A 23,747-nucleotide genomic window follows, 5' to 3' on the forward strand; every position below is an offset into this window, starting at 1 on the left:
AGCCTTTTGATTCCTACAGGTGGATGACCTCATTCATCGCACCAGTCAAACATTACAGCTGCTTATCGAATATGACCCCGTGAGGCAACGTTTGGACCGGCTCCGGCTGGAAACGTCCCGGAATACGCTGGGAGTGCCGGCAACCTCCCGCATGCGCCTGTCCTCGCCATCCAACGCGGTCCTGGAGAGAACGGAGTTGGATGACAGCACGCTGAAGAGGAGATCTTTGAGGTATGTCTTGGCCAGGAGAAAAAAACTGCCACTGCCGCCCGAGCGTAGAGCTTATGGAACTGACCACCTTGTCCCTTTCAGGCGCAGCAACAGCATTTGCAAGTCCCCTGGACTCACCACCCCCAAAGAGCATCTTTTTATTAGCCGAGACATTGGGCGCTCGGAATCTTTGAGGTCGTCCAGTAGCTGCTCCCATCGCATCTTCAGGCCATGTGACCTCATCCACGGCGAGGTTTTGGGAAAAGGCTTTTTTGGACAGGCTATCAAGGTGCCGCCTCTCCCTCTCTCTCTCTCTCTCTCTCTCTCTCTCTCTCTCTCTCTCTCTCTCTCTCTCTCTCGCTCTCTCTTTTCTATCTCTATCTCTCTCCATTGCTCTCTCACTTTTCTCTTTCTCTCTCTCTCTCTCTCTCTCTCTCTCTCTCTCTCTCTCTCTCACTCTCTCTCTCTATCTCTATATCACTCACCATTGCTCTCTCTCTTTTCTCTCACTCTCTCTTCTCTCTCTTTTCTATTTTTTATCCCTCTCTTTTCTCTCTCTCACTGTCGCTCATTCTCTCTCGTTCTCTCTTCTCTTTCTCTCTCTCACTCTCTCTCACGCTCTGTTGCTCGTTCCCTCTCTGTTTCTCTGTAGCTCTTCTCTCTCCTCTCTCTCTTTTCTCTCTCTCTCTCTCTCTCTCTCTCTCTCTCTCTCTCTCTCTCTCTCTCTCTCTCTCTCTATCTCTATCTCTCTCCATTGCTCTCTCACTTTTCTCTCTCTCTCTCTCTCTCTCTCTCTCTCTCTCTCTCTCTCTCTCTCTCTCTCTCTCTCTCTCTCTCTCTCTCACACTCTCTCTCTTCTATCTCTATATCACTCACCATTGCTCTCTCTCTCTTTTCTCTCTCACTCTCTCTTCTCTCTCTTTTCTCTCTCTCACTGTCGCTCATTCTCTCTCGTTCTCTCTTCTCTTTCTCTCACTCTCTCTCACGCTCTGTTGCTCGTTCCCTCTCTGTTTCTCTGTAGCTCTTCTCTCTCCTCTCTCTCTTTTCTCTCTCACTCTCTCGTTCTCTCTTCTCTCTCTTTTTTATCCCTCTCTTTTCTCTCCCTCACTGTGTCACTCATTCTCTCTTGTTCTCTCTTCTCTTTCTGTCTCACACTCTGTTGCTCGTTCCCTCTCTCTGTTTCTCTTTAGCTCTTCTCTATCCTCTTCTCTCTCTCTTTTCTCCCTCTTTTATATCTGTTTCCTCTCTCTTTTCTATCTCTCTCTTTTCTCACTCTGTTTTTCATTCTCTCTTTTCTCTTTCTCTCTCTCTTCTCTCTCTTTCTCTTGCTCTCTCTCTTTTCATCTGTCTCTCTCACCCTCTTTTTCTCACTCTCTCTCTGCTCTCTCACTCTCTTTCTCTCTTTTCTCTCTCTCTCTCTCTCTCTCTGCTTTCTCACTCTCTCTCTTCCGCTCTCTCTCTTTTCTCTCTCTCACTCTCTCTTACTCTCTCTCTTGCTTTCTCTTACTATCTCTCCCCCTCCCCCCCCTCTCTCTCTCTCTCTTTATCGCTCTCTCTCTCTCTCTCTCTCTTTTCCTCTGAATGAATGACCACGCCCCCCTCCTGTTTATCATGAAGTTGCAAGCGCTTCTTTTTTTTATGGTTTGACAGGTGACTCATAAAGCCACAGGAGAGGTGATGGTGATGAAAGAACTGATTCGCTGCGACGAAGAGACCCAGAAAACTTTCCTCAAAGAGGTAATGAGTTGCAGTCGGCCTGTTGTGTTTCCTCACGTTCAAAACAACGCGCTGTGCCGACCGGTGATTTATTCTTTGAAAGAAAGTGCACCACATGTTTCATCAATGATCCCCTTTGTCTTCTTTGCCGTGTGCAGAACGTTCGTCCTGGTCGTGTTGCTTCTGTGATTGAATGTTTATTTTCTCATCGGGAAAATTTTACCGTGAGCTGACTGACGTGATCCATCATCGCCTTTAGGTCAAAGTCATGCGGAGCTTGGACCATCCTCACGTCCTGAAGTTCATCGGTGTACTGTACAAAGACAAGAGACTTAATTTGATTACAGAGTTCATCGAAGGAGGCACCCTGAAGGACTTCATCAGAGACACTGTGAGTTTGAAGTCGGGTGGAAGTATTCAACTATTTTAAATACAACATCGCAATGCAAGAGAATTCAATTTCCAATTTGAAGGGTAAAAAAACAACCTCTGATTCACTTAAATCGGTCAGCAAACTTTTTTAAATACGTATAAAATATCTTTCTATTTCTTTTTCTATTGTCTTAGATAAGTTAGCGCTTAAGAAGTGCAGTTGACATGTTTACATATGATTGTTTCATTTGTTTTCATTATTGGTGTGGCAGCCTGATTCATCATTGATGGATTCCCGCCACACTTGTTTGGCCGAATGTCGCTGTGGTGAATGCTTAAAGGTTCTCAAGGCAGTCTTTTAGCAAGTTAATTACTCTCATTGAAGTCAATACTTAAAGTCTATTTTCAATTAATTAATAGTTCACATTTGAGCAGAAGACAAACCTATACGACCAAAACGTGAATGCAGATTAAATCTGAGATTGTTTATTACAATAAATTGCTTGTTTTTGTAAAAATTAAATAAATAAATAAATGGATATTGAATAGCAATCTCAATATTGGAGCGGGGATGTTACTGTTAGATTATTTTTTCAAAGTAGTTCATCACTCGTTCTACGCTCTAAGCAGAAGCGAGGAAGTGAAACAGTTGGGGGCTGCTGACCTGAAATAAACTCTAAGAAGTTTGAATGGGCCCAAGAGGGCTGTCCTCGATGAGGAAAAAATATTTTTGTTTGAGTCTAGTGTGATGGCCTAAATGTGCATCTTTGAAACTTTGGCCCCCGTGTTGTATTTTCATTGATCTTGCTTTTGTCCGAACAGGATCCGTTCCCATGGGAGCAAAGAGTGAGCTTTGCAAAGAGCATCGCATCTGGCATGGTGAGTAGTGGGCTGTTAGCACACACTGAAGATATCAGTCAACCATTTGCATGCCAAGGTTTCATTTGCTGAAACTTACATTGCAATAATTTCATTGGTTGCCTATGAAACTCGCGAACGATACTTGAAATAAATTTGAATAGGATTTCAACACGATCATTTTGCATGAAACATCCAATTGCATGAGTACTTTTCGTTTCAGTCCTATCTTCATTCTATGAGCATCATACACCGAGACCTCAACTCCCACAACTGCTTGGTTAAACTGGTAAGTGGCGGCAAAGTGCTCTAAGCAGCCCCCGGTGACAAATTCACAGTTGTACAGCATTTGACTCCAACCGAATGTGTCAACAGGATAACACGGTGGTCGTTGCTGACTTTGGACTGTCGCGACTCATCGTAGAAGAAAAAGTAAAGCCGTCACCTGAAAAACACTGCACTAAGAAAAGGGTCTTCCGGCGTTCTGACCGGAAGAAAAGGTATACCGTGGTTGGAAACCCTTACTGGATGGCCCCCGAGATGCTAAATGGTGCGTTGCGCAACATACTACTGACTTGTTGTCTATAAAGCGCAGGGGAGGTTGCTCACTCTCGTGTTTTCAGGGAAACGCTATGATGAAAAGGTGGACATTTTCTCCTACGGAATTGTTCTTTGTGAGGTGAGCATTAAGCTTTTAGATTTCAGCAAAGAATCTTAAAGCTGTGATACTTGTCAATAAAAGACCCTCACTCCCATATCCAATGATCCAGATCATCGGAAAGGTCTACGCAGATCCAGAATGTCTTCCCAGAACTCTGGACTTTGGTCTAAATGTGGGAAAATTTGTGGAGAAGTTCCTCCCTGAAGACTGTCCGCCAGCGTTCTTTCCGCTGGCTGTGGCTTGCTGCGATCTCACACCAGAGAACCGGTGAGACCCTATTGCTGATTTCAAACCTCAGCAAAAAAGAAAAGAGCATAAACCAAAGTTCTCCTTTATCACTGGGCGTTACGTTACAACTACCTTCAAAATAAGTGAAACCTGCAATACCGAAATGTATTTAATTACTTTAAAGGACAACCGACGTCTCCGGACAATTTGTGTTCATGATTTGTAAAATGGCTTCAAATGACTTCTACTGAGCGTATTTTACAAAGATTCCACCGCGTATCGCTATATTTTACATTTTAAGACTCGCGCTGAATATTCCCGAAGTCTTGTTTTTGAGTCGGTGACGAGTCCTCACGTCACGTCACGGAAGGAATGCCCCTGACAGAGAAAGGACACATTGTAGCAGTCCTTTCATCGCCTCAATGCATTTTGCGGTACTTTGTTTGGTCTGAAAACTTCGTGTTGATGGCGAAATTAGAAGGAAAACACATAAATAACGCGATGGTGAATCGTTGTGTGTTGCACCAAGACTTCTATTTGATATTCGCTGACAAAACTTCCCAGGAGACAATTTCCACGGAGCTTTGTCGCCATCGTGTGCCTTTTTTGGGTACTGTGAGTACTAAAGCGTTTGCCACTGCATTTCTCTCCAGATGCATCAAAATGACCAGAATAAATTCTTTAATCAATTGCAAACATGTATGCTTTCCTCTTCAGAACTATTTGAATCATATTCATAACTGGATGAGTTTTCCAAATCTGAAGCCATTGTTTTGAGACGTCTTGGCGTGACACCACGAACAAGGGGGCGGGACCTTCTGAAACTGGCCACTTCTGGGTTCAATTTGAAGTAGATTTTATACACTTTAAGTCGTTTTTATTGGTGTTTTGCATTTGACTAAAAATATCATACTGAATGTTTTGGGTATTTTAGATGCTATAAAACGTTTTTCTGATGTCAGTTAGGAAACAAAAAAGTGGTGTCGGTTGTCCTTTAAAGGAGTGTTTTTGTAGCATATGCAATACTCTTTTTTTTTTCTCCAGATCTTTATTCACTAAATAATGCAAACAGGGTGAGACAGCAAAAGCGATCCACCAAGTTATCAATTTATTTATATTCTGCACTGTAATGCGCACCTAAAATCATTCCATTTTCTCAAAAGTACCATATAATCTGATGCACATTATACAGGTATCAGGATCAGTAAGCCTTTAATAGGCCCACAGTGGGGAAATTTGCAATCTACAGCAGCAAAATTTAAAGCGATGAGGGTGGTTGAAAAGGAAAAAAAAACAAAGTATTTAATGTACAAAAAAATGACAGAGGACTGAACTGTACAACTGAACTGTTTTTTTTAATGGTGTTCCAATTGCACCAGTACTTTTAGTTACGTCATTCGATTTTGTTCACTCTAATGACCTTTGTTGTGGACGAGAGCAAGGACTGTGATCGATGGGAATCTTTAAAAGAACGTAGGGGGCACATATTGCTCATATGAACGAGTTGGACTTTCCACCTCTCACCCCTTTTGGCTTTCCTTTTGTAGTCTACCTTTCCAGAAGCTGGAGGACTGCTTCAAAGCTCTGTCCCTCAACCATGAGCTGGGCATCCCTCTCCCATCTGAATTAGACGAACTCCATCAAAGTCTGAGTCGACTCCACTGGCCCAAAGATGGCTCCTCGTCAGCGCCAAACTCAGATGAGCCGCAATCCCCCAAAGTGGCCTCCCCAGACTGTTCTGGGACATCAGACAATGGCACTTAGGACCCGCCCTCATTTTCGAGACGCGTAGCCCCTCTGACCTGCTGCCCCAAGAATACAAAACGGCGAGAGGTAAACTGTACAATGTGAGGATCCAGAAAGCTTGCTGGGCTGCTCCTGTTTCGGTGTGCAAGTGGAGGCTGCATTTCACCTTTGACTTTTTTCATACACACGTGTTGCTGTGGTCTTTTTCCAAATGCCAATTCCGCCTCGGTTCTATTGTCACGTGAAACAAAAACACCTGTTTTTTTCTGCCACTGTGTGAAATTCTATGATATTTTCCCAGCAGAGGGCGCCGTCGCTCCTCTCCTATTGTCTTTCAAAGTCTTAAGGAAACAATACAGGCAGGACCAAAGGGTGAGGCAGCAACTTTTGAATGGCTCGACCAGGGGGCGTTTTTGATTTCACCACTCATTCACGTTACGTACAAAGTTGTTGCTAGACATTTGCACTTTTGAACCTTTTTTTAACAATTTCTCACAAGTTGCGTTCATGTTTTATGTTGTTGAAAGCTTTTGCTTTTAAAAAAGGACTTGTTAAAACACTAATTTTATTCAAAACAACTGGAATACTTTGTAATTTTTCACATCCATTTGAATGTAGACATTGTACATATTCTCAACGTGAGGTCTCTTTTTGAAGAAAACGTTTAGATTTTAGACATTTCAATTCACTGTGGATGTTGATTTGCGTTTTTGTTTTGGTAGCGTCAAGGTACTGACAACTACTTGTTTCCACTGATAATTAAGAATCAAAGGGGTTTATTAAGTAAACAGTTACACAACAGGTTATCTTAGCTATTCTCTAGTTTTCTGATTGAATTTGAGCTAATTGTCGTCTGTGGTTTACAAAATAAAAACATTCCCAAACACTCGCGATGACAATGTGTTCACAATCATTTTGAGACTTATTGTGCACACTCGCACCCGCGTTATTGTTGTATATTTGACTCGCGAATACTGTGATATTCTTTGTGTATCAATCTTTTAACATGTTGAAGTACACAAAAAAGACTTACTATTAGTTCAGTGATGCTGGCCGTTATTACGAGTGTTAAATGCGATACTTGGGATGACCGCTGACTCGTTTTCATTCCTAAAATTGTCTATTTATTTATCTTTCGTAATGTGGAAATGTATCACCCAATGACATTGATCTGTTGATCAATGTCTGATCTGTTGATCAATATCTGCAGTAATTCTTAATTCTTATGATGATTGTATATTTGTTGATAAACGTGTTTGTCGTGATTTTTTCACATCTTTTTGTCAACTGAAAAAAGGGTGGGTGGAAAACAGCTTTCTTGGGCGGCTCAAATGTGTAGTTAGCATAGAATGACCACCAGGGGAGTTCAAGGTTTCCATGTAGCGTAATCATTTTATCCGTATGAATTTCCATGAATGAAATTAAACATACCAGTTTTCACATTTGTTGATTTTTTATTTCAGTCTCACTGAAAAGCAAACAAATACAAGCGCTTAATATCAGTGTAACGGCATTCTGTATGTCTGTTAAGTGAAGACAATAACAGCAGTATTCAAAGACTCCAGTGATGCTTCAATCAGGGAGTGTTGATGAAAATAGTATTTAGGGTGCAAACACGCAACTGGGAGAGCATTGAGAGCGTACGTTGTTGATGTCACAAACAGCATGTGAGTACAATGTCAGCAGCCGCAAGCTTACAAGGACAAGAACTTTGTGTTCCGCCGGGCCCTGCTGAGTGCGCTGGGGGGCCGTGTTATGCCATCCAGAGGGTCAACTCAACTGCCACTCATGCTTCTTGAGAGCAAAATATTTCCTGCCACTCTTTAAGCACATTTTCGTTCAAAAGTGCATTCACCAGGTAGAGTGCTATGCTAAGGCATTTCTGGGTGGCAAAGCCTTTGTTTTCGGTGGACTCCCCCCCCCCCCCCCCCACACACACACACACACACACATCCTACCTTTTGAGGGGGATGCTTATTTTTACACGCATGTCCACTTTTTATACAAATCTATATACAGTTTATTTATGGTTCTCCCTCGGCACAGCCAGCGGGTCAAAGCACATTGCAATTCATCACATAGAGTCCACTTTCTTCACATAGTATGTACAAATCAAAAAGTTACAAATGATGGGCACAGTTACAGCCAATGGCCTCTTCTCACACAGTTATAACACTGACAAAGTCTCTGCTACTCCTACTTAAGAGGGCAGGCAACCATCTTATTTTTTGGGGCTTTCAAAAATATCAAAATACACATCATATGGCTCCCTCTTCTTAGCAACAAAGTCCTTATTTGTCTCAGGTAGGCAAAAACAAAAGGAAACTGGACGTGGCATCAGTCTTCAGATCAAACTGCATCTGGACACTAAACGGTCATGAAGGTCATTTTGGTCCACGAGATTATTCATAAATCCTGATTCACGCGCCGGGAGTGCCCGCTTGCTGGCCCATGAGGGGATCTTCGCCCTCCACCTGGACGGGGCTGATCTCGTTCTCGGCCGTCACCACGATGGTGTTCTCGTCGACAAGCTCGCAGGTAGGGTTGGAGAAGGCCGACAGGGGGAGGGTGATCCTCTGCATCTCACGCTCGTAGACTCGCTGCTCATGTTGCTTCTTCAGGTCTCGGCCCCTGGACAAGCGCATACAGTGTCAAACTAACTGTCAAACTAAACATTTGACCATAACATTTTAATGGTTTCCTATGGGAAATTAATGTTTGGAAGACACACTTTTCACCTTACACACACTTTCTGGGAACCACTTAAGTTCGTAAGCTGAAGGCAGGGTTGCATTCATTTGTGAGCCCCAGATCAACTGCTGTAATGCAGCTTGAGTGGAAACAGTGGCAGATGGTGAGCAGGACAAGCAGGGGTGATTTGTGTATTTTGAACCTGAGCCATGTTTGTACTGATCAATAGCCAAACAAGACAGATGCCGTGATACTCAATTTGTCTCTATTCTGGCCATTCATTTTCTACCACAAGGGTTGTAAGTAAGAGGGTGAGTACACCCGTGATTGGTCACCAGCCAATCGCAGAGCAGATACACATAATCATTAACAACCATGGATTATTCAGCCTTCAATGAACGTATTATTCATGCATTGGAAATGGAAGACGCAGTCGCAGAAGAAAATCTCCGATCAAAGACTGCACAGGAGTTGACTTCAGAACCTCTGACTGTGCGGCGCATGCATCCTTGCTTGGTTGTCCCGTTATTTGTACTCTTTCCATGCAATCAGAAAGACAAGGGCCATGCTTTTGTTGCACATGAAACCCACGATGCAACATTCTTCCACAAATTAATTACATTCTTCAAATAGAAAACAGATACACAGCTTATCCAATAAGCAACATGTGCTCTCGACTTCACGGCTTCTACATAACCATTTCCCCCAAGAAACTCAGATGAAAAAGCTTGACAGAAAAATCTTTTCCTGCCAACCCTCCCTCCCACCAGCATGTTCTTTCTGGTTTGGCGTGCAAATGTGCCACACCAGAGACAATTTCAATGGAATGTGCAATAACACACGATTCCCCACAACACATACCGCCATCAAAGGTAGTCTGCAATGTAATGGATGCTGACCGATGCAAAGCTGAAAGCTGGAGAAAAAAAAGCTTTGGTACTTCCGTAACATGAACTGTTGCCTCTAGCTAGCAATGAAGTATGTACACTCTCACATGTGCACACACGCAGAAACGCTCTTCCTTCACTGGGGAAAAAAATAGATTCAACAAAATCTTTTTTTTCCGTGTAGGACAACCGACACCATTTTTTGTTTCCTAACTGACATCAGAAAAAAAAAACGTTTTATAACATCTAAAATACTCAAAACACGCAGGCTGATATTTTTAGTCAAATGAAAAACACAAATAAAAATGATTTAAAGTGTCCAAAAACTACTTCAAAATGAAACCAAAAATGGCCAGTTTCAGAAGGTACCGCCCCCTTGTTCGTGACGTCACGCTAGCACATCTTTGCCTTGCTCGAGAATCAAAATAATGGCTTCAGATTCGGAGAAGATGCTTTCTTGTTACTCATCCAGTTATGAATATGATTCAAATAGAAATGAAGCGGTAAGCATAAATATTTGCAATCGATTAAAGAAGTCCTTCCGTGTCATTTTGAGGCGTCTGGACTGAAATGTAGCGTCCCAGAAAATGCACAAGATGGTGCCCAAGCTCCGTTGGAAATGGGCTGATTGGTCTGCTAGGAATTTGTGTCAGCTCGTATCAAATAGTCGTCTTGGTGCAACACACAACGATTCACCATCGCGTTATTTATGTGTTTTCCTTCTAATTTCGCCATCAAAACGAAGTTTTCAGACCAAACAAAGTACCCAAAATGCATTGTGTCCTTTCTCGGTCAGTGATGTTACGGTAGGTATCGTCACCAACTCAAAAACAAGACTTCCTGAATATTCAGCGCGAGTCTTAAAACGTAAAATATAGCTATATTGCGGTGGAATCTTTGTAAAATACGCTCAGTAGAAGTCATTTGAAGTGATTTTACAAATTATGGACATAACATGTTCAGAGGCGTCGGTTGTCCTTTAAATGCGGCCATCTCTCCCAAAAGTTGTAGCATTTTCGGTTTTTTTTGTGAATAAAATCAATCAGAACAGTGACTTTGATGTTAACAGTTTTTTTACACTATGACATGTCTAATGTCTTTGGATTCGTTTTATAAAGCAGCTAAATAGCATTCAAATGCTATTTAGCTCAATTATTTTTCCAGAAATGTTTCTAATGCTTTTATAGCTGTTACACTACAAGTAAAGTTATCGCAAAACACACAGACAAAAAGCTTCAGAGAAGTGTTACTTTCTAAAATTGTACACTTTCTAGTTTGTCCATTTAAACAAATTGCTTCAATGAGACCAAATTGGCTTTGACAATAAAAAACGCTCTGAATGAATTCACAACATTCACACAATAGAGAGGCTCAAAAGAATGACTTGGATGTTGACAACTTAGCAAACTAAATCCGAACAATAGGACGTGAACGATTAACTAATGTGATGCTGATGAGTAGGAGAGGCCAACGCCCATGCTAGCGAGCACCTGTAGCACTGCTAAGGCCAAGTTGACTAGCCTGGGGGCAAAACACTTGCGAAAGGAAAATGGGGCAAAATCAGAGCCGTGTCGTCTGTGTATAAACAATATTTTCATAGAGCTCAACTTCTACTCAAGTTTTTTTCTCATCCACATATTTTCTGTCTCCGCTGGAAGGCAATGGAGCAAGTATGAAATGCTGAGTGAAACATGGCCCAATAAGACTACCTGTTAGACGTCACTAAGCGTTGTCATGGTCGCTACGACTCACTACGGCTCACTTGACAAAGGACACAGAGAAAGAAGACCTCTGTGTTAAAATACAGCGCCGCAGCAACACAGTTGAACTAAAAGTCAGCGGTTTTGGTGTTTCCTCCTCGTTCAATTACATTTTGTGCCACCTCTCAATTCTGATTCATATATTATTTTATGCATTTCATGCCTGTCAATTGATGAATAGCTGCCCTTATAAATGATTACAATTCCCGGATAAAAGTTGGAGTACGCCATACGTGATTTGAAATGATAAAAAACGCTAACACAAGCGGAAATGCAGACAGTTTACCGCGCATGCGCACCTTATGCTTGAATCAATCTGACCGTAGACAGCAATAAAAAAATGTAGATACACAATTGACGATTACTTTTGTTGTTTTGTCGGGACAATAGTAGCGATTAGCGGCAGCATTGTCATTGGCTACCAGCAGTTGAAACAAACTGGATTTGAGCCAAAAAGCTCATTGGAAGATGGCTTCACAATTAACTCATTCACTGCCATTCACAAATTTATTCGGGAATTGAAAATATGACATGTAGCGCCTTTCCAAATGGGTTCGGGTTTTATTTGTTCATGCTCGGTGCCGATAAAGCGCTGGCCATGGCCTCGGGGAATGTTCTTTTATTTTCTACAAGGGGGCAGCATTTCCCTTTTTTCCATGTTAGCGCTTATTTCTTTCTGTTAAAGTGCTATACAAACCAATATGTATGTATTGTATTTTAGACAGCCGCCCTCATTTCAAGCGCATATAACTCCAGACCCATATAATTTAGGAATTAACTCAATTTTTGTGATGAAAGAAAAGGTTTCTAACACTGTATTGAATGTTTATGTAGTCCTAAAATTCAATATTCTGTGGGTCCTGGAATTCAAGTGACAATGACAAAAACCCTGGCACCAGAGTGGACGCATTTTTGCACATCGTCTGGCAGTGAATGAGTTAAAAAAAAATCCTGTATAAAAGTTGTAGTACACCGTACATTATTTGAAATGATAAAAAAATGTATAAAATACGGTGAAACATAAATTGCCATTTGTTCATGGACTGACCTTTTGTAGAAGTAGCCAAAGGTGATGCCCGCCCCAAGAATGATTATAACCACCATCATGATGATGCCGAGGGCGTAGCCTAAAAAGTGCATCAAGCAAACAGCAAGTTAGAGTCTATAAAAGTCATGGTGTATATTTTCAGAAGGCTATACACACACACACACACACAAACACACACACACACACACACACACACACACACACACACACACACACACACACACACACACACACGCACCTAGTGGCCCCAGATCCTTTTTCTTTTTGGGTCCAGTGTGCACCCGCTGACTGATTCCCATCGCTGACTGCACGCCGCCGCCGGATTCTCCCAAAGATGAGCGCGTCTTTGACGGCAGATCAGTATTTGAATAGAGAGTGGCACCCGTTGGCCCGTCCGACTCCGACTCTGGTGCGTTGGAGGAAGTGAGCTCTGGAACACAATGAAACAGCATGACTGTTAATGACTTATCAAGGTTGGAGCTCTGCCAACATCTCTTCATCACATTAGCCAAAGCAGTCGGCATTGCTTTGTAAGACATCTCGTTAATATATGTCGACAGCTTAATGGGAGTTATGGACGACGTTTTGTCAAATTCATTATCAAAGAAGTACAGTGAACCCGCACACTACATTTACAAAATTAGATTTCTTCTTCTTCTTTTTTGCCTCAATAGCATCACGTGAAAAGCATCAAGTAAGTTTAATATAATTTGTATTTTATAAATATAGTTTTGTAATCTCTCAGTATATCACAATTCATTGTTCTCAGCCACCAAAAAAATGATGTTCACCTATTATGGATAGATCTGGAACATGTACTCTGTCATAAACTGGGCTTCACTGTTTAATAATAATAATAATTCTTATTACGCCTGTAATCTGCAGCATTTTCACAGCCCCGCTTTGTTCAGCTGAAAGGTCGGAGCTGTTGGACAGTCTGCGGCTGGATGGATGCATGGCTTGAGGAGCCCGCAATAAGAAGAAAGGAGCGTCAGCGCAGAGCGCCGATGCGTATGTAGAACTGTCGCGGCTTGGAATTGAAGCGGATTTAAGTGGGACAGGAGATGTGAGACAATCTCTTTTCGTCAATAGCTGCTACAGTTTCGTGTTTGCTTGTAGCAGAAGTGAACATTCCATTATGACGTCCCTGGTCCACTGGTGAAAAGGACCCTTTGATCCTCTCCTCTTTCATCTAGAACTTCTTCATGCAACAAAGAGGGTACAGAAAGTGCTTAAGATTTGATTGTCGGTGTCTTTAAGTTGTCATATTGTTAGTTATTTAGTTTTTTCTGTTCTTTTGACTTCAGGATGGCGCCACGATAGTGGCTGCCTTTAGAGCAGCTCATGTATTTTGTTTTTCTACTTCTTTCTTTCCTTTCCTCACCCTTTCATAACTTTGCTGCTATGAAATGTAAATTTCTCCACTGTGAGGCTAATCTGACCTGCTTCAAATTTCCCTTCCCTCTCGGTCCTTCAGATCCTCATCCTCCCTCCACCTCTGTGTGCCCTCTGCCCGTCTCACCACGATTGGGTGCAGAGCTTTCAGCCGCTCTGCTACCAAACTCTGGAACTCACTTCCACCCAAAATCCGTAATATTGACTCCCTTCCTACTTTCAAATCCCACCTCAAAACCCATCTGTTTAAAATGGCATTCATGGTCTAGTTTAATCAGCTATTTTATTATTTTTCATTTTATTTATGGTTTTATTGTTCTGTGTATTATTCTTTTAAGTGTAAAGTTTCCTTGGGTATTCAGAACTGCGCTTGTAAATTAAATGTATTATTATTATTGTTATCGAATAATAATAATAATAATAATACATTTCATTTTTAAGTGCCTTTTAAAATTTTGATATTGTTGTATAGTATGTAGAGAAAAATTACACACTTTGTGAGAAAGAGGGTTACGGCATATCATAATGTGTGTGTTTTTCTGGTTACTGTTGCTCCAATAATGAAACCCACTGATGCCAGGGCTAAAAGAGTGTTGCGATCCTCCTTTTGTTGAGGGAGGCAATGGCAAAATATTTGGGAAATGGACTTTTAAAATGAAGTGGTGGTCGTAAAAACGGCTCCACATACTAACAAGCAACAGGGGGTTGGGTTTCACATCTGCTCTTCAATATTTTCCCACATCAGCCATTTCCTTTGCAAGCACAAGTCAGCTGTTTACAAAGTTGACTCGTGGAAGTGTGTGACATCATCAAGTAGAGCAACCTATAGGTTCTGTCTCCAAGATGAAAAGGCCAATGATAGACAGTATGAGGCGTGGCAAAAAAAAAAGGCAAGTGGACTTTTTTTAACACATAACTGTGGTCACTGTGTTGTTGTTCATATAAGCCAGGAAGGAAACAAAGGGGTAAATTAAACTCTATGGAGATTTAACCAAATCACCTACTACTGAAGAGGTCCCAGGAAACTTTGTTTTACTTGCTCCTGGATTATTCGGTATAAGTACAAGTGATCCATCAAAGTTGTAACCCACACTGCAAATTTTTCTGGGATAGCAAACAAAAATGCTTTCGGAGCTGCACAAAAATGTCATCTTCCTTTCCTAGAACACAACTCGATTTGAAGCATGTTTGCAAATCAACCAAGCTGTTTTATGTTGTTGATGTTATTTTTAGGGAATTTCGAAGGATTTCCAGTTGTCAGATAAAGGAGGTCAGAAGTCACCTTGGCATGGCTCGATGGAACAGAACTGCTTCTGAACGGTCCCATCAGGGGCTGTAATATAGCACCAAGGCAGCTCTGAGGAGTCCGGGTTTCTGCAGTAATTGTGATCTCCCACCCCTATATTAGGAAAGCGTAAAACGGCACAGGTCTCTTAGAAGAGCTCTCATTTGAACAGAAACACACACACACACACACACACACGCACGCACACACACACACACACACACACACACACACACACACACACACACACACACACACACACACACACACACACACACAGTGACACTTGTCCTGCTGTGGCTGCCCAGTGCTGGACTCATAAATCATTCACACAACTACATCACACAATAATGAGCAAGCCGCCATGGGGACAAAGACAAGAAGAAGCAGCTGCTTATGTGCAAATGGAGGCCAATTAAAACCATAAACCTACTGTTATGGAAATCTATGCTTGTAATTATTCTATATCCATGTTGACATTCATGTATATTATTAGTCTGTGTTCCCTTCTAGTAATGTTTAAGAACAGAATGGATTTACAACAAATCTGGGAGAGCAAAGTTGTCCAACCAGAGTCAAGAAATTATGCTCAGTGGTGGCGGGGAAAACATCCTTGTACATACATATATCTATTGAGACACAATTGTTACACTTTACTTTCCGTGCTGGCAGGGCACTGCAGTGAATTGTCGTAAAAATTAGCATGTACTCCAACACTGACATTAAGATGATTATCAAGAATATCGAATAAATACCAAAACGGCTCTCCGTGCACTTTGCGTTGCATGGAACTGATTTAGTCTGGGCAATACACGTTCTTCTCAGATGCATTATTTTCATGTGATCCACATTTTAAACCAGATAAAAATTCGTGCGCTTACCTGTGTGAGGATCATACTGTGTGGACGTGTTGGTCCAATTAAGACAAGTCAGTCCTGAGGAGGAACTCGTCTTATTTCCTCTGTAACTCACTCCGTTGGAATTAATGCACTCTGCTGGAAAAAAAACAACAACACACGGGCTGCAATTGCGATTACAAGAGACTGGGAATTGAGAATTTGGCTGGGTTTGAATTGTATATGGGTCTAAGTGGGAAAAAGAGAAGAAAAAATAAGCACATTCTCTGACTGTTTACCTTTTCCGTTTCCATTTAAAAAGCTGCTGCGCACGAAGGCTGCGCTGAGGAAAACAATCTGCAAAGAAAGAATCATCTTGCAAGGATGGCGTACTGAATCCATTGTCAAGATAGTAATTTGTTGGATGAGTCTAAAAAGAAAGAGCCTGTGCTGTGGGGCAACAGACACACTGCTCCTCTCGATGAAAGCCTCAGCCCTTGTTTTTGCCAAAAAGAGGAGCTCCGCTTTCCTCGTAAACAGCCTTCGGCTGGAGGAGGAGCCGCGTGAGGAGCGAGCAGCAACAGCAGCAGAATAAAACACACCTCCTGGTCCTAAAGCCATACTGAGTTCACTAACACATTCCTGCGACGGACTCGACATACGCGGTTTCGAAATTACAAACCGTGGCAATGAGCCACTTAGCGCAGCTGCGGACGAATATATTGTTGTGCAGCTCAAGAGGACACGTTCAGAATTGATGCCCGTTTTCATTGTAACTATAAACGTTCGTGGCCTATAAGTGTTTTCTGCGTTATTTCTTGGAACAATGACATTCTTATGTGACAAAACGTGGACTCTATAGAGAACTAGTTTGTGCAGCGAAGTAACAATGCGACTTCATGCGGCACAAAAACGCAAACTGAGTTATCGCCAACCTAAATGTTTTCCGCGTTGTTTTATATTTATGTTCTATGTTTGGGTTTTATACGATATATACTCAAATTTGACATATAGTGGTTAATACAAATGGCGCACAGTGTGACAGGTTGTAAATTATCGTATTTCCTATTTTGGTTACATTCGCGTAGTTCTATTGGTTTACAAATGATATATATCGAAAATGTTTATTTAAACATGGAACGCCTGCTTCGGTTCATGTTTCGTGTCGGACCGATTTAGATCGTTGGACCGGAAATTGTTGTGCGCGTACGTTTGCATTAGATCGGGGCATTCGAAGTAAACCACTGTTGAGTCAAGACGTATCACATTGCTTGTCTTGTGGTTTTTTTCCTGGATCCCACAACACCGTATCTCCCTTACTATAGTGGAGAGCGCAACATTTTGGAGGCACCGCTGGGATATTTGCGTTCGAGTGTTGTCTACTCGCCGTGGGTAGAAGCTCGCGCCGAATATCCCCAATCAACCCAGTCGGAGTGGCGTCGCCGTTTACTGGTTTGTTTCTACATGTGCTCTAGTTGCATCTCTGTGCGTACAGCCACCACTAGAGGGCACTGGAAGACTTTGAAGTGAATCCGGCCAGCTGAACTGCGTCTACCCTCTCGAAAATGGCGTTGGAGGAATTACAGTTGGACATCAAAGGCAAGTTATTTGGACTGAATTTTCGACAGTTGTCAGAGTTATGTGCTGAAATCCAAATATCTGGACTGGAAAGAGAGCAACTTACAGGAAAGACTCGAGGCCAACTAATTAATATTGTGTCAACCTACATTGAAAGAGCTGAATTAGAGCTAGAAGATGGAGGAATGTCAGATTTGCTACGTGTAAAGGACTTGATTGAAAGTATAAAAGATTTTGAACCAGGAATAGCCAAACCAAGTGAAAAAGGTCGGGATGCAGTGCGAAAGAGAAGCATAGTGCCCCCAGACACTGCCCCCTGGCGCAAAGATTTCAAAATATCTGGACAAATAGGTGAACTCGGACAAAAAGATAAACTCACATTTCCTAATTTGGTCAGACAGATAGAAAGTGGGCTCAGTAAAGGCTACCAGGGGGATGAGATCATCGATGCAGTGGTTCGTGCCATAACACCAGGTCTGCAGTTGAGAAGCTACCTCGAAGGGAAAGAAAATCTTACCCTAACTTCTTTACGAAGGATTCTCCGATCTCACTATCAAGAGAGAGGAGCCACTGAGTTGTACAAGCAGCTCTCATCGGAAGTGCAGACTAATAAAGAGTCCCCACAGAAATTTCTACTGCGTGCAATGGATCTTCGTCAAAGGATTCTTTTTGCATCTCAAGAAGCTGAATCAGAGGTGAAGTATGATCCCACGTTGGTCCAGAGTTTATTCCTGCACACAGTTCTGACGGGGTTACAGAGTGACAATGTAAAGAGTGACATGCAACCTTTCCTCCTGCTAACCACCACATCAGATGAAGTACTGTTAGAAAAATTAAACATGGCATGTGCAAATGAAAAAGAGCGACAGGAAAAAAAGAAAAATGCTGCTGCACGGGTGACAACGCTGAACACTGTCCAGGTAGATGACACACCAGTCCCGATTGGGAAGAAGACAGTCTTAAAGCAGAATACTGTTACTGTGCCGAATGAACTCCTTTCAGAGATCAAAGAGATGAGGTCAGAGATGATGCTGTTAAAAGAGCTGCGTGCAGAAGTGTCCCAGATCAAAGAGACTATTCAGAAACCAACAGCCACTTCTCAGCCCACCAGCGGAGGACCTGAACGCCTGCCTGACCACTACCCTGAACAGGTCGCCTTCACTCCACCTTCACAATATCAGGTAGATCCACCAGCCAGGCACTACTACACCCAGCACTCCCCATCAGCTCTTCAGCAGTACCACCCAGCACCAGGGCCCAGGCCGATGAGGGGGGCAGCACAGTTCCAGCAGCGGTTCGCCCCTCCGCAGTACTACATGCCCCGTCCTCAGCCCAGGTGTTATTCTTGTATTCAGACAGGTGAAGAATATTGTCAGCACTGTTTTAAATGTGGAAGTAGTGAACATTTCAGAGCAGGCTGCAAAGCACAGAACTCAGCTAGGAACCATGCTTTAAACTAGAAAGGGTTACTCCAGTGGGACATGGTGTGACCACAGAGACAGATAGGTCCCAGTGTTACAGTGGTGCTATGAAAATGGAATGTAAGCCCCACACACGTGGCCCCGTTCAGAAGAGACATAAGCAGTCATTTGTCGAGCGTACAGATAAGAAACAGTGTGGCAAATTACCTTCGGTCAGGGAGTTAGTGGGAAAGAAATGTCTTATTCGGTGCTTTTTGGGTAACAAAAGGGTTGAAGCACTCTGGGACTCGGGGTCCCAGGTGTGTGCTGTAGATGAGTTATGGAAACAAACAAACTTACCTGACGTGTCATTGAAAAATGTGAATGAACTTATTGACCCTGATAACACTCTCAATATTGTGGCAGCTAATGGAACAGATATGCCTTATGTAGGATGGCTTGAGATACCATTTAAACTTGGTGCTAATGATCCAGGGCTACTTGTACCAGTATTAGTACTAAAAGGTGACCAGCAACAGTGTCCTATCATAGGGTTTAATGTCATTGAGCGTCTTGTGTTAGATAGCCTCTCTAATGAGTCACAAACAGGGGATACAGAAAAGCTCTTGAAATCGGTTAGACTAGCTTTTCCCCACCTTAAGCGCAATAAAGCTGCCACTTTCATAAAAGCAGTTAGTCTGGGACAAGCACATGAGTACCGTGTAAAAACAACAAATGAGAGATTCACTATAGCCAGGCATAGCTCACTTATTATTCCATGCAAAGTACAGGCTAAGCCCTTTAAGGAAGATGTTACATTGGTTTTTGAGCCAAGTGAAAACCCACAGTGGCCAGATGGCCTCGAGCTTTGTGACTCGTTGGTCTCAGTAAAGGCAGGTTCCATCCCTAGGATAGTTGTTAATGTCCAGAACCCTACTAATCATGATATTAGGTTTCCAGTAAAGGCTATTATTGGTACAGTGCAGTCAGTAGGGTCTGTCTACCCAGCTAACATATTTAAAAGGGACCTTCCTTCAGCGGTTGTCAATGAGGTCCATGTCCAGAATACCACCATCGCTCTCAGTGAGCAGTGGGACCCCCCAATTGACCTTTCTCATTTGGACGAAGATAAAAGAACGACCGTTCAGCAGATGTTGAGAGAGGAATCGGCATCATTTTCAAAATCGGACGACGACATAGGGTGTGTGGAAAACCTACAAATGGACATTTTGTTGAAAGACACTGAGCCCGTTTCAAAGACATATATGTCTGTCCCAAAGCCAATGTACAGAGAGGTGAAAGATTATTTACAGGACTTGATAGCGCAGGGGTGGGTGGAAAAGTCCACTTCCTCCTACTCATCACCTGTCGTCTGTGTCAGGAAAAAAGATGGTACACTGCGCTTATGTATTGATTACAGAGAGCTGAACCGGAAAACACACCCTGACCGGCACCCCATCCCACGGGTACAGGACGTGGTGGATAGCCTTGGGGGTAACACCATCTTCTCGCTGCTGGACCAAGGCAAAGCATACCACCAGGGGTTCATGTCCAAAGGGAGCCGACACCTGACTGCCTTCGTGACCCCTTGGGGCCTTTATGAATGGATTCGAATTCCGTTTGGACTCATGAATGCACCAGCAGCGTTCCAGCGGTGTATGGAACAATGTCTGGAGGGGTTACGGGACGAAATATGTGTCCCCTATCTTGATGACATTCTTGTTTTCAGCGGGACATTTGACAACCACGTTGAGGACGTCAGACGAGTGTTGCGACGTCTCAGGGAAAATGGAATAAAACTCAAAGCCCGAAAGTGTGACCTCTTCAAGCCGGAAGTGAGGTACCTCGGCAGGATTGTCTCTGCTGAGGGGAGCCGAATGGACCCGGCAGATACAGCAGCAGTGCGTGCCCTGAAAAACAAGCAGCCAGGCACTGTCGGTGAGCTTCGAGCCATTTTGGGACTATTAAGCTATTATAGGCAATACATCAAAGATTTCTCTTGTATCGCTAGTCCCTTGTATGCTTTGCTTAAAGCCCCTCTGAATGTTGAGACTCAGCAGCATCAAAGACAAAAATGGAAAGTGAGACATAACAGTGTGTCTTCCAACACACGTATTGAGTGGAGTGATGAGCATCAGTCAGTGTTAGAGCAGCTAATAGACTGTTTAGTTCAACCACCAGTTTTAGGTTTTCCTGACTTCGCGCATCCTTTCATTTTGCATACAGATGCCTCTAACCGGGGTTTAGGTGCTGTGTTGTACCAAAGACAAAATGGCAAACTTCGCGTGATAGCCTATGGCTCTCGGACATTAACTGCAGCTGAGAAGAATTATAATTTACACTCGGGCAAGTTGGAATTTTTGGCGCTTAAGTGGGCGATCACAGACAAGTTTCGTGATTATTTGTACTATGCACCATTCTTCACTGTGTATAGTGACAATAATCCACTCACGTATGTACTGTCGACTGCTAAGTTAAATGCAACTGGGTGCAGGTGGGTCGCAGAACTGTCTGATTTTAATTTTACTGTTAAATATCGTCCCGGTAAGGAAAATGTTGATGCAGACAGTTTATCTAGGATGCCCCTTGATATGGTAACATATATGGAAGGATGTACAAAAGAAATGTCGTATGATGCTGTGAGTGCTGCCGTACAAGCGGTTGACCAACAGAACGAGTCTAGTGCAGCTTGGTCTATGGGAATCTCAGCTATGTGTGCCGAGGTGTCACTAAACACACCGATAGCCCCATTGACTGTTGGACAGATCAAGCTAGATCAAGAGACTGACCCCATTATAGGACATATTATTAGATACAAACTGGCGGAGACGAAACCGCTAGGTACTGAACTAAGAAAGCATTGTCCTCAAGTTGTTTGTCTTGTGAGGGAATGGGACAAGCTACACTTTAATGACAGAGGTGTTTTGTACAGAAAAACGGCAAACAGAACCCAACTACTGCTTCCTGAAAAACACAAGGTGACAGTGTTAAAAGAGCTGCATGATGAAATGGGCCACCATGGTGTAGAAAGGACTCTTTCCCTTGTAAGGGATCGTTTTTACTGGCCCTTTATGCAAAAAGAAATAGAGGACTATGTACTGAGAGAGTGTGTGTGCCTAAAACACAAAAAGCCCAACCGTGAGACCAGAGCCCCTCTCACTAATATTGTGACTACTCAGCCTTTTGAACTTGTCTCCGTTGACTTTTTGCATCTTGACAAATGTAAGGGTGGTTATGAATACGTGCTTGTGCTAGTAGACCATTTTACACGTTTCGCTCAAGTTTATGCTACAACGTCCAAATCTGGCAAAACAGCGGCAAACAAAATATTTAATGACTATGCTTTAAAGTTTGGGTTCCCCCTTCGAATTCACCATGATCAGGGTGGTGAATTTGAAAATCAACTTTTTGCTCAACTGAAGGAATATTGTGGGGTTGCGGGTTCAAGGACAACCCCCTACCATCCACAGGGAAATGGACAAGTTGAACGATTTAATCGAACACTGATCCAGATGTTAAAGACACTGACAGAGAAACAAAAGAGTAACTGGAAAGACTCACTAAACAAACTCGTTTATGCTTACAACTGTACCAAAAGTGAGGTGACAGGGTTCTCACCTTTTTACTTACTTTATGGACGTTCACCACGTTTGCCAGTTGATATGTTGTTTAGTTTGAATCCAGACTCGAACCAGGGTGAAACCAACCAGAAGGACTATGTGAAGAAGTGGAAACAGGGCATGGAGGAAGCGTATGCGATCACGCAAGAAAATAACAACAAAGCTGCTGCCAGGAGTAAGAGACTATATGACAGTAAACTAAAGTATTCTACCCTGTTGCCCGGTGATCGTGTTCTGGTTCGAAACTTAACCCCACGTGGAGGTTCAGGCAAACTGAGAAACCACTGGGAGGATGTTGTTCATACAGTGGTTCGTCAAGTCAGCCAAGACATTCCAGTTTATGAGCTGAAACCTGAGAGGGGGAAGGGCAGATCTAGGATACTCCACCGCAATCTCTTGCTGCCATGTGATCATTTGCCATTAGAGACTTCACTACAGTCCCAGTCCAAGGAAAAGTCCACTCGGCAACGACCGAACAAGATGCCGGAAATGGATCCGGAAGAGGATGATGAGGAGGATGAGTATTATCCAGTGTTGCATCGCCAGAGCACCCGACCAGACTCACCAGAACCGCGGGACGTGAGCTTTGTGGAGACAACCCACCATGATGACAATCAACTGGGGAATGAACTGCCGGGGACGGAGCCGGGAGCTGCGGAAGTTGACCAATCTCAGGAGGGCAACATTGGTCCGGAAAATGATCCACCTGTGACAGTGTGTCCCCCTTTTCCCCAGCCACCCCCCAGTAATCCTGATATTGGGGGAAATCAACGGCCACGACGAGAACACAGGAGACCCAAGGTATTCACGTATGATCGCCTTGGTTCGCCATCTTGCTACAATGTAGGGACAGTACCATATCATGGTGAACAGACAATGCCTTGGATGTATGGCGCACACCCCTATTATGCCACGAAATACTACAGAAATGGTTAATCGACACTTCGGTTTAATAGAACAGTGAGATGGAAACAAGAAGACCCCGATGAGCCCTGTATAAGTAAAACGGAATGTATGAAAAGAGTTCCAGTCTGTGAATTGTTGATTGTTATAATGTAAACAGAATGTATGAAAAGAGTTCCAGTCTGTAAACTGTTCATTATTATAGTTCATATTTGGATGCAGTTCATAATACCGTGCGTCATTGTTTTGGGCACGTCGTCCAGCGTATTTATGTATTTACTAGTACATATGTTGGGGACAACATCTATTTTGAGGGGGAGTATGTGACAGGTTGTAAATTATCGTATTTCCTATTTTGGTTACATTCGCGTAGTTCTATTGGTTTACAAATGATATATATCGAAAATGTTTATTTAAACATGGAACGCCTGCTTCGGTTCATGTTTCGTGTCGGACCGATTTAGATCGTTGGACCGGAAATTGTTGTGCGCGTACGTTTGCATTAGATCGGGGCATTCGAAGTAAACCACTGTTGAGTCAAGACGTATCACAT

At 42.9% G+C, this 23,747-nt stretch overlaps 3 protein-coding genes across 4 annotated transcripts in view; 2 read left to right on the plus strand and 1 right to left on the minus strand.

Moving 5' to 3' along the window:
- Nucleotides 1-7,227, plus strand: part of limk2 (LIM domain kinase 2) — a 22,033-nt gene extending 14,806 nt beyond the window's left edge. The window contains exons 7-16 of the mRNA XM_088994385.1: nucleotides 20-231; nucleotides 313-499; nucleotides 1,861-1,947; nucleotides 2,186-2,317; nucleotides 3,121-3,177; nucleotides 3,380-3,445; nucleotides 3,532-3,706; nucleotides 3,780-3,835; nucleotides 3,927-4,084; nucleotides 5,593-7,227. Coding sequence (XP_088850511.1) covers nucleotides 20-231; nucleotides 313-499; nucleotides 1,861-1,947; nucleotides 2,186-2,317; nucleotides 3,121-3,177; nucleotides 3,380-3,445; nucleotides 3,532-3,706; nucleotides 3,780-3,835; nucleotides 3,927-4,084; nucleotides 5,593-5,809 — 1,347 coding nt within the window. The 3' untranslated portion in view covers nucleotides 5,810-7,227. The remainder of the gene's footprint in view (nucleotides 1-19; nucleotides 232-312; nucleotides 500-1,860; nucleotides 1,948-2,185; nucleotides 2,318-3,120; nucleotides 3,178-3,379; nucleotides 3,446-3,531; nucleotides 3,707-3,779; nucleotides 3,836-3,926; nucleotides 4,085-5,592) is intronic.
- On the minus strand, nucleotides 7,226-16,312 carry pik3ip1 (phosphoinositide-3-kinase interacting protein 1). Of its 2 annotated transcripts, none has more exons than XM_088994387.1 (6): nucleotides 15,993-16,312; nucleotides 15,739-15,849; nucleotides 14,855-14,971; nucleotides 12,416-12,607; nucleotides 12,178-12,256; nucleotides 7,226-8,422 (listed from the first exon to the last, which is right to left on the minus strand). In XM_088994387.1, exons 1-6 carry the CDS (start codon nucleotides 16,093-16,095, stop codon nucleotides 8,212-8,214), a joined length of 813 nt encoding a protein of 270 aa, XP_088850513.1. In that variant the 5' UTR covers nucleotides 16,096-16,312; the 3' UTR covers nucleotides 7,226-8,211. The 2 variants fall into 2 exon arrangements, with proteins under 2 accessions (XP_088850513.1, XP_088850512.1); XM_088994386.1 differs by having other exon boundaries at nucleotides 15,739-15,852; nucleotides 15,993-16,305.
- Nucleotides 16,313-16,855: 543 nt separating this feature from the next.
- Nucleotides 16,856-23,729, plus strand: LOC148899275 (uncharacterized). The gene is made up of 2 exons (XM_088994391.1): nucleotides 16,856-18,452; nucleotides 20,092-23,729. The coding sequence occupies exons 1-2, from the start codon at nucleotides 17,259-17,261 to the stop codon at nucleotides 20,116-20,118; spliced, it is 1,221 nt and encodes a 406-aa protein (XP_088850517.1). The 5' UTR covers nucleotides 16,856-17,258; the 3' UTR covers nucleotides 20,119-23,729.
- Nucleotides 23,730-23,747: the final 18 nt, after the last annotated feature.

This window comes from Hippocampus bargibanti, linkage group LG04 (genome assembly GCF_051943395.1).
Source record: "Hippocampus bargibanti isolate YZ-2025 linkage group LG04, ASM5194339v1, whole genome shotgun sequence".
NCBI classification, from domain to species: domain Eukaryota; kingdom Metazoa; phylum Chordata; class Actinopteri; order Syngnathiformes; family Syngnathidae; genus Hippocampus; species Hippocampus bargibanti.

Bases quoted from the DNA above. Each gene is read 5' to 3' on its own strand.
- pik3ip1 (XM_088994386.1), bottom strand. From the start codon at position 16,095: ATGGATTCAGTACGCCATCCTTGCAAGATGATTCTTTCTTTGCAGATT. The intron at 14,972-15,738 runs GTAAGCGCACGA...TTCCTAATATAG, and splicing joins ACAGTATGATCCTCACACAG to GGGTGGGAGATCACAATTAC. The intron at 12,257-12,415 runs GTGCGTGTGTGT...TGCACTTTTTAG, and splicing joins AAAGGATCTGGGGCCACTAG to GCTACGCCCTCGGCATCATC.
- LOC148899275 (XM_088994391.1), top strand. From the start codon at position 17,259: ATGGCGTTGGAGGAATTACAGTTGGACATCAAAGGCAAGTTATTTGGA. The intron at 18,453-20,091 runs GTAGATCCACCA...TATTGATTACAG, and splicing joins CTCCACCTTCACAATATCAG to AGAGCTGAACCGGAAAACAC.